This window comes from Tiliqua scincoides, chromosome 3 (assembly GCF_035046505.1).
Source record: "Tiliqua scincoides isolate rTilSci1 chromosome 3, rTilSci1.hap2, whole genome shotgun sequence".
Taxonomy (NCBI): domain Eukaryota; kingdom Metazoa; phylum Chordata; class Lepidosauria; order Squamata; family Scincidae; genus Tiliqua; species Tiliqua scincoides.
The window spans coordinates 234,458,582-234,468,211 of record NC_089823.1 but is presented as its reverse complement, the minus strand read 5'-3'; the positions used below and the strand labels follow the sequence as shown (position 1 = coordinate 234,468,211).

Sequence of the window (9,630 nt, the reverse complement as noted above, 5' to 3'; positions counted from 1 at the left end):
CAGCCCAGTAATAATTTTGGTTCCTCTCTTCTGCACCTTTTCCATTTCCACTATACCTTTTTGAGATGTGGCGACCAGAACTGGACGCAATACTCCAGATGTGGTCTTACCATCGATTTGTCACAGTGAAGGCAAGCAGGAAGGCAGAAGTGGGCACCCTGCCAATCTCCTGCCTGAGGTGACCCTTCAGTTGGCCTCATGGATGGGCCAGCCCTGGTTGTACCTTTTAAATATGCCATCTTCAAACTTTCTGCCTTCCACACGGACCCTTTGGCAGAGGAACTGGGGGCATTACAAAGGATTCTGGGCCATGCTTTAGCAAGTTCACACCTCCATCCCCCTTCCCTCTGCTGAGTCAGAACCGAAATCATAATCCCCTTAGCGCAGGGATCCATATTCTCAGTTCATGGATGGGGCTATATATAATAACCATGCACGTGACAGTATTCCAGCCCACCCTGTGTAGTGAACAGGGGTTAGAGTTTTGGATCAAGAGCAGAGACGATCACAGGAAGCTGCCTCTCAGGAATCAGACCATTCCTCCATCCAGCTCGGCATTGTCAACACTGATTGGCAGGGGCTCTCCGAAGTTTAAGACATGAATTTTTTTCTGCCCTATTTGACGATATTCCCCTGGGGGCTGGGGATAAGGATAGGCCCTCAGTTTGGCTGTACTTGTTGTAAGAGGTGACTAAACAGCCACCGGGTAGATGGGACCCGTTAGCCTGGGAAGGCAGCTTATCTGAGAGAAGGAAAACTCTGATCCCAAACCTCCACTGCCTTGTGGCTACATCCAGTTATGGAAAAGGCTTCAGGAGTCAACCTAGAGGCAAAATCCAGAGCCGGAGTCCCTGAGGCAGTTCATGGCTGAATACAGTCATGTTCTGGCAACTCCTGCGATGCCACTGGAACCAACCATATTGGCTTCTGCCTTTCCATTGGACCATTCCAGAGACGTGGAGAGGGGGGATCTGCTGCATGGGAAACAGTCTATCCTCCATATCTACTTTACCCAGGCTTTGTGCACTGGAGAGGACACCCTGTTCCGGAACCATTTTTCAGAGCGCGATACCATAGTCTTCCGAGATTGAAGGATGCCAACACATTTGACGATATCAAGGGCCAAACCTGAGATCTTCTCACACAAAGCTGGGGCTGTTCCATGGACTTATGTTTCAATCCTTATCTCCAGTTCATTCAAGGTTAAGACGCCACTCAGCCATGGAGCTCCCTGTTTGATCTTGAACCTCTTGCTTCACAGGGTTCTTGGGAGAATCAGGTTGATAAGTGGTGAGTGGGGAAAACCTGTGGATGCCACCCTGGACTCCTGGTGTGATGGGCTCTGCATGGAATGTTCCAATGAGCAGAGTTGCAGCTGAGTCCCACTGAAAGCAAGTCAGGTGTGCCTCTCTTCTCCCAGGGGTTTTAACTCATCTGCTTCTCTTGAACAGGTCCAGGACCTGCTGCCTGTTGGCACAGTGCCTTCCTTGGCACCTGCGAGATGTGCAGCCTGTCACGTCCCCAAAAGGGCAGGGGCTGACTGCAGGCTGTGCCTGCTGAAGAAGCAATGAGGTGGTTGACCCCTGTTATCGGTGCTCGCCCACTCGTGCTCCAGGACAGGTTGCAGCCGCTGCTGGGATTCCCCTCCACTCCTCTCCCACAGACCCTCGACGTGGGGTTTTGGGGTGACTGCGTCTTCTTCGTCACTCAAGGTGGGTGATTTGCAAGACCTGGAGCAAGGCAGAGCAAGGCAGGCAGAATAAGGAGCATACAGAGAGAGAGAGAGAGAGAGAGAGAGAGAGAGAGAGAGCTTTGTTTGCTTGGCTGGTCAAACAGACAGTTTCAGAAAGGGGCAGACCTCTGCCGGGAAACTGTAGCTCTGTTTCTGACTGTGGAATGCAAGCAGTAGCATAGCGGAGGGGGGGCGGCAACGCACCATGTAACTGGCCCCTCCCACTCGCCACTGGAGCTATTCTGCCTCAGAGGCTTCCGGCATTTGCACGCAAACATGATGCCCATTTCCCAGTTGACGGTGTGTGCCTTTCCCCCTGCAACCTTTTCCTCTCTTTGACCTGCCACCCTGCCTGGCCACATGAGCATTTCCTAACTGTACTCTTCCCCATTATGAATGATCCACAGCATGTGCGCTCTCGTCCCTTAGCAATGCTTTGGTCCAGCTGGATGCAGCCCAGGGCCTTCCCCCCAAGGGGTCAGTTTAAAATCTGCTCTGCACCTTTTTAGCATCAGCAGACTGGTTCCATTTTGGTTCAAGGCAGAGCCAATCCCCAAAACATCCCCCAGCGCTTAACAAATGTGAACCCTTCCTTTGGCCACACACTGACCGCCCTCGCTTTCCAGCAGGTAGCACTTTTGGATACCTTCAAGGGACACTGGACTCTCTCTCCACCGAAGGCTTTGAAACCGGAGCCCCAGGCCAAAGAGGGACTCTGTAGGCCAGCCTCAGGACCACTGGACTCCCCCGTCTCTCTAACCCCAGGGGGCAGGTGCAGCAGGCTGTGAGTTGTGTGGGGTGACAGCCTTGTGCCTGCCAGGCGACCCAGCCAGCTTTGTCAGCGCTTGCCTCATCCATCCACCGGGAGCCAAGGAGGAAACGTCTGGAGGTGGGAAGTCTTCCTGAAGGCTCAGGCTTCGGGCCCAGAGGTCAGCAGCAGCACAACAGGAAGCCACATGACACACTGCTTTGGAGAGCCGGGAACTGCGCAGGGAGCCTTGCCTGGAACCAGGAGCTTCCTGGGCCTTCATTCCGCTCAGCTCTCCTGGTGCCTCAGCAGTCCAGCAGCCTTCAATGGAAGCCAGGCAGGAGCTGGAGCACAGCTGCTGTCCTCTGGCAGGAAGATGCAGTGACCAGACAGCCAGCTTGGCATGGAGCTGAACTGTGAGTGAGTGCTGAGTGGGCAGAGGTGCCGCCCCCCTCGAGCTCCAGGTGGTCCCTCTGGCAGGACATGGGCAGGACTCCTGGGCTCTCCAGCGAGAGGTCAGCTTGCAGGGCACACCCCGTCACCTGGAAGTGGTTCCCCTCAAAGTGTGAGGGGCGGTGGTGGTGGTGGAGGGAACGGCATTCGGCACATGGGCGGGAGCAGGCTGGGGCTGATCTCCGAGGCTGGGAGCTGCACGGTGCAGTGTCACCCCCAGCCTGGCCACGAGAGGGCCAAGCATGAACCAGGAGCAGGCAAACTGGAACTGTGACCCTTATGGATCCCTGCCACGGTCCTTGGCCGTGGGAACAGCATGTGGGAAACAGTTTCAGGAGCAAGGGGGCACAGGAGTCCCTGACTATTTGCTATGTGAAACTACAGTCCCCAAGGCCTCCACGTGGTAGGAAGTTGTTGGCACCCTTCAGTCTCGAAAGACTCTGGTATCGCGCTCTGAAAGGTGGTTCTGGAACATCGTCTAGTGTGGCTGAAAAGGCCAATCCGGGAGTGACAATCCCTTCCACACCGGGAGCAAGTGCAGTCTGTCCCTGGTCTGTCTCCCTGGCTATGGGCCTTCCTTCTTTGCCTCTTAGCCTCAGACTGTTGGCCAAGTGTCTCTTCAAACTGGGAGAGGCCATGCTTGAAAGTGGTTTGAAATCATTCTCAGTTTCTAGCATATCTGTGCCCACACACACACACACACACACACGGAACATTTGCAATGTTCATTTGATTAAACATTTAGGTTGCCTGATTTAAACTTTTGATGCAACTCTAATTCAATTATCTGAACAGCCAGAGCTGGCCCAACCCCTATGGAGACATGCCAAATGCACCGCCCCCCCATTTTATTTGGTGATGTGCCTGCCTCTGCCTGGGAAAGGGAAAGGGAAAGGGTTGTGTCTCAGGATATCAGGCAATTCCAGGTACTGGACATGCCATGTGGCTGCCTGGCAGAGAGGAAGGCAGGGCTAGCAAGAGGACTGTGAACCTGCCTTGGTGGGTGCTGAGTCCTAGGAGGCCTGTTGCTTTGTCTTCTCCCCCTGCAGGGCTGCTGCTTCTCACTGCACTCCTGCTTCACATACAGCTGACCAGGATGAATCCCATGGGTTTGATATGTGACAGGCGGCTGATCCAGAAATACATCGCTGACGCCATGGACATGGAGGAAGCCGTGGTAAGGGAAGTCCTCTTGTCGTCCTCCCAGAGGGATGGGGAGTCTGAGATGCCTGCTGCCTCTGCTATTCGAGTAGACTGGGGTTTGTCTCCAGGGCTTCCATCCCACCCTCATGGGTGTCCTGTCTGAGTACCTGTAACAGACAGAGGCCTCTCATGATACCCTCCAACATTTTACAGCAGGGAAGAGAGACATATGAAGCTGCTGCCCAACCATTGGGCCCTTGAGTTCCCTCTTGAGTGGGGTTTGATGGCCATGAATCTTTGTTACCTCCGACTGGGGAGGCTGTGAGCAGGTTCAAAACCAGAGCCTGAAGTCAGCAAACGGCTGGATGTGGGCAAACAAGCTGAAATTTAATCTGGGTGAGGCAGACGTTCTCATGGTCAGAAGACCCCGATTGGCAGCATAGCTTCAGCCTGCTCGAGGGGGCGGGTTGCACTCCTCCTGGTGGATCAAATGTAAAGTCTGAGGGTGCTTTTGGACCTGGGTAGTGGCTGATGTCCAGGGTGCTTTTGTCCATTCCTGCTGCTGTGCCAGCTGCACCCATTCAGTCCATACCCATTCATGAGTGGCCACGCTGACCCGTGCTCAGAAGGTCATCTTCTGAGCGGACAACTGCAATGCGTTCTACGTGGGGCTGCCATTGGAGACTGTGGACATTTCTGCTAGTACAAAATGAAGCCATACAGGTCTGGAGCAAGGTGTTATAATCATGTCATGCGACCACTTGGATGGCTGCATTGACAGCCAATTTGTTTTTAGACGCAATTCAAAATACTGCTTCTTACCTTTAACACACTAACGCCGCAATCCTAAGCAACTTTCCAGCACTGACATCAGGGCAATGCAACTCCAAGGTAAGGGAACAAATATTCCCTTACCTTGAGGAGGCTTCCATGACTGTCCCCCAACTGCAGGATGCAGGGCATGCCCCACTGAGACAGCTATGCCAGTGCTGGAAACTTGGTTAGGATTGTACCCTAAATGGCTTAGGACCAGGAGGCCAGAGGGGCTGCTTTTTCACCAGACCTTCCCTGATTTTGTTTTGATTGGTTTAGTTGTGCTGAGCTGCCTTATTCCTTGCTGTGTCTGTGTTGCTGCTTCTTCTTGTACGATTTGTGGTCGCTACTGATATTTTATTGTAATTATTTTTAATTTATGTATATTTGTGAGCCACCCAAAGTAGGAGAAAGGCAGGGGAAATCTTTCAAAATTAAAAAAAGCATACCTATGACTGCAATCTAGCATTTTAAATCATCTGTATCTGAGGATGGTTCAAAGAACTCCACACACAAGTCTGGCTGACAAAGCTGTAGCCCTTCTAGACTGATCTGTATTTCAGGAGAACTGGAAATGGAACATGATGTCATTTGGATACACAACAAATTCCATGGAAGTGAGTGATGTTTGCACCTCGTGTATCATCATGAGATGGTACAGCTGGAGATCAAGCACTGGAGGTTGCATTTACCTGGAGGATGGTTTCTGAGTCAACCAATTAGCTAGACCTAGCCCCTTCTCTCAGTGTTTTCTGTCTTCTCTCTGCAGAACCAGTGTGAAGAGCTGCCTGTGCTCCAGCAGCCTGTGCATTTGCCCCTGGTGGGTTTCAGCCTTGGAGAATGGATGATAAAGACCGTAAGGACAAGCCCTGCATGCAAGGGTGGCAAAAGGGTTGGCCGGGCCAGGCTTTTTCTTAAAGCCCACTTTGCCAAGCCGAACTCTGAACTCCCAGTATTGATGGTGGGGGTAGCACCCAACATGTCATGCAGGGGGTGGGTAATGCAAAGGGAGGTTCAGGGCAGGTCTTTGCCCCCATGACCCCAAACAATCTGGCACCAGCACTGCCTCTGTGGATTGAGGGTTGGGCCAGGACATGTTGTTGGGGGGTTCTCTGTCTGTCTGTCGCAATCTATCCCTAGGAAGTTTATAAAACTGTAAATGGTGTGGGGTGAGAGAAGAGCCAAGAAATAAACTCAGGGGTCATCCAACAAAGTTGATGAGCAGGAGGTTCACAACCGACAAGCTCCATGTTTGGAAACTGCAGACCAGGTGCTGAAGATAAGCAAAGACATCTCACTGGCCCTGTTCCAGTGATAGGTAAAAATTAATAGGCAGGGAAAACTCTGGCAATTCTAAAGAGGGCAGCCTCTGAAGAACATGGGAACACAAGAGGTAGGGAAGTGGCAGACTCAAAAACTTGGGTGGGTGGAGGTCCTGGGGCTTGGCTTATCCCTTGGGACCACCTCTAAAAGCCACTGAGGTCAGGAGAACTTCACTGGACACAAGAAGCTGCCTACTCCTGCACCTGACCTGGATCCGGTTTGCTCAGGGTCTCTCCAGAGACTCTGAAGAGGGCTTCCCCAGCCCAGTTTAGGGATTCCTGGGACTGGGACTTTGTGCATGAAAAGCAGTTCTCCTTCTGCTATATCCCCACCTCCTGTTTCCTTTTTAACGGACTGCGAGGGTCATGGGGCTCCTGTCTTTCTTTCAGAACCAGGCTAAAGGGCAGGAAGTCCTCCACGACCTGGCTAAGCTGGTGGATGGCACAGTAGCTGCGCAACAAGAGCTGCAGACAGGATGCGCCTTTGTGCTGCTTCAGCAGCTTTACGAGAAAGCCAGCTCCTTCCTCCTGCAGCTACGAAACTTAGGGTGGCAGGTGAGAGGCACAGGGACTGCCAGCAGCTTCTTGGGCCACAATCGACCTTAACCATTTCTTCCACTTCTTCAGTCCCATGGCAGGGAAGGACAAGCAAGCCTCTTTCAGAACTTTGCCGCAGGGATGTGCGGTCCTTTGAGACCAGAGTCCTTCGAAAAGCGCTGTTGCTGGGTGAGGCATGGATGGAGACATAGTGCATGGGTTATAGTGCTTGCATGTCTCACGTGGTGGTGGCACTTTTTGAAGGACTCCAGTGGGGAGGCTCTGCCTCCCCGCCTACTGCACATCCTTGCTCTGCCATGGGTGGTCGCTAGAGAAAATAGGAAGATGCTTGTTCCCAACACTTAGCTACATGCTTAGAAAGACTTCACTTCTGCATGGCAGGCTGCTGCTGAAAGCAAAGGGAGCAGTTTTAATTTGAAAACAACACTAATTGAGATTAATGGCTACAGTGAAAAACAGGGAGCTCGTGGGGAGCTTTCCTCTAGTACAGGACCAGATAGAGAAATGGGCTCCGCCCAGCACAAAGGCTTAATGAGGGACAGGGCTCACACACTGTATGTTCAGTATTGGGGCAGGGTCTTGGAACATGGGAAACAGTAACACAGACATGTACCTCTACACACACACTCAGAAGCACACTTTCCACCCGTCCCTGTGCAGCCAGGGCTGTACCTCCTGACGGCTCAGTGCAAAGAAACACACTGAGCACCAAGCTCAGTAGCAAACAGTTTGCATGAAAAGGGCTCGGGTTTGATCCCTGGCACCGAGCTCTGTTAGATGTCACATCCGTAGCATGTGATGGGAGTGCTTACTCTTGCTTGAGTTCTTGAAGAGCAAATGGCTGGTCAGGGCAGACAATACTGGGCTAGCTACAGACATGGTTTCACTCAGTGTTAGGCAGCCGTGCATTGCAGTGGGCCATTATTTAACTGGTGATTGCATCCTGTATGTTCAGGCCCAAAGGACCCACAAGGCAAACAGTCTATGACAAAACCAGAAATTTGAAAAAATATTGAAAACTCAGCAAAACAGTCTTACAGGAAAAGCAATATCCAGCAGTATCCAGCCTCAGGCAGCACTGGCAAACTGGCACTCAAAATTTCTCTTAACCAGCCAGATGTTCACCACTTGACAAAAGTGAACAGGAACTAGATCAGGGAGGCTTCCTTTGGGTGGGCGTTCCATTGTCAGAGACACACCTGAAAAGGGTCTGTCTCTTGTGCCCACCTGCCTCATTTCTTGAAGGTAGAGCAGGACCTAAAATGTTGGCAAGCCTATACAAACCTTCAGAGTTCAGCACCTCAAATCATTTGGGGGGTTTCAAAGCTTAGGCCCAAGACTGTGTATTGGCTCACTGATAGTAAATAACAACATTATATGTTAGCGACATGAAGTCACCATGCTCCGCTGTCAGTGGCAGCAATCAAGACATCTCTGTCTTGCTTGCAGTTTCCTCCTGTAGTCTGAGTCTGCTGGTGGGGCAGAGGCTGAATCCTACTTGACACCTCTTGGGTCCAAGATTTGAGAGCTGCTGAGGTCCTGAGCCCTGACAAGCACATCTGTGCATATTTGTTTTCTCACTTTAGGAACAGGACTCTGGTGGGCTGCCTGAGAGAACCTCCCAGTTAATTCCAGAGACAAACCTTAGGATGATCTTCCAGACCTACAAGCAGCTTGTGCAAGGAAAGTTGCGCTTCCTTTTCCATGACTTGGGGAAAGACTCCTGTGGTGGAGAGAGCAGGGCTGCCAACCCTGTCCTTTAGCACCCTTCCAAATGAGCTACCTCAAGAAAGCAGTGAAAGACTCTGCTGGGAGCTGGTCCAAGTCGAACGAGACGGCAGGCCCTCTGGTGGCCACAAGTGGAAGAACAGAGTACAAGGCCAAACCCCCAGGAGAAAAGGGCCAACTACATGAGCGCACAAATGTTTTCTTCCAACCAGAAGTGCCTCTTTATTTTTTAGAAGCAGCCATGTGTGGGAAAGGTGATTCTGGCCAGATTGAGCTGCATGTGGGGGAAGGTTCATTCTTTTCCTGCACACTATTTTTATCCTGAAAAATTACACCTCTGAAACAGCTATTTGTTCTTGAAGTGAAATAGTTGCTTCAGGGATAAATCCCTGTGATGTGATTTTCAGGATAAACGCAATACACAAGGAATGCAAATTCACCTTCCCCATCTGTCCTGGATCTGGTCAAGGTCGTGCTCTCCCCTTCCCAGCCCAGACGCTCTTGGGAGGAGAGAAGGGTTCCTCCATGCTAGATGGCTCCAACTTGGCTGCCCATCTGTGAGGCACACAGGTGGCGGCAGTGGCAGAATTCCTTTAAAATATATGCAGCTTCTGAGCTTCCCTCTTGGTTTTGAGACAGAACAAGTACAGCGGCTCCAGTTGCTAAGGAACCCTGAAAACATGCAGAATGTTTCTGCTAAGGTTCAGTTAGATAGGGACTGCCAGTTACGGAGCAATAACTCCTTGCTTAGCATAGGTCACTTGCTATCACATGATCACTAGTTATGACAGCTGTTTGCTACCTCCATGTTCACAGGCGGTCTGCCTCAAAACATGACCTGGAGCAGGGAAGCAGGGGCAAAACAAGGGCCTGCCTTCAACTCCTGCTTCCCAGAGGCATCTGATGCTGGACTAGACAGGTGTTTGGCCTGATCCAGCAAGGCTTTTCTTATCCTTGACTGACTATTATGGTCCTGCTGCCCAGGAGTGTTAAGGTCTTCTTCCCCATCTGTGATGAAACCTTGAGGAAGTGAATCCGAATCCTGTGCCAGGCAACCCCCAACTTTGTGAAGAAGATGCAAATCTAATCTATTTTTGTTAATAAAACAGACTGGATAACTTAAAATCAGCCTG

The 9,630-nt window shown here is 51.4% G+C and overlaps 1 protein-coding gene across 3 annotated transcripts; it reads left to right on the top strand.

The window, feature by feature from the left end:
* The first annotated feature begins 2,789 nt into the window (after positions 1-2,789).
* On the top strand, positions 2,790-9,608 carry THPO (thrombopoietin). Of its 3 annotated transcripts, none has more exons than XM_066620267.1 (5): positions 2,790-2,896; positions 3,983-4,110; positions 5,659-5,709; positions 6,602-6,766; positions 8,356-9,608. In XM_066620267.1, the coding sequence occupies exons 1-5, from the start codon at positions 2,884-2,886 to the stop codon at positions 8,530-8,532; spliced, it is 534 nt and encodes a 177-aa protein (XP_066476364.1). In that variant the 5' UTR covers positions 2,790-2,883; the 3' UTR covers positions 8,533-9,608. The 3 variants fall into 3 exon arrangements, with proteins under 3 accessions (XP_066476364.1, XP_066476363.1, XP_066476365.1); XM_066620266.1 differs by having other exon boundaries at positions 5,659-5,745; XM_066620268.1 differs by having other exon boundaries at positions 2,790-2,995; positions 5,659-5,745.
* The last annotated feature ends 22 nt before the right edge of the window (positions 9,609-9,630 follow it).

What these genes read in the sequence shown, in the direction of transcription:
- THPO (XM_066620266.1), top strand. An exon ending in TGGACATGGAGGAAGCCGTG is followed by an intron (nt 4,111 to 5,658) that starts GTAAGGGAAGTC and finishes TTCTCTCTGCAG; the next exon opens with AACCAGTGTGAAGAGCTGCC. An exon ending in GAGAATGGATGATAAAGACC is followed by an intron (nt 5,746 to 6,601) that starts GTAAGGACAAGC and finishes TCTTTCTTTCAG; the next exon opens with AACCAGGCTAAAGGGCAGGA.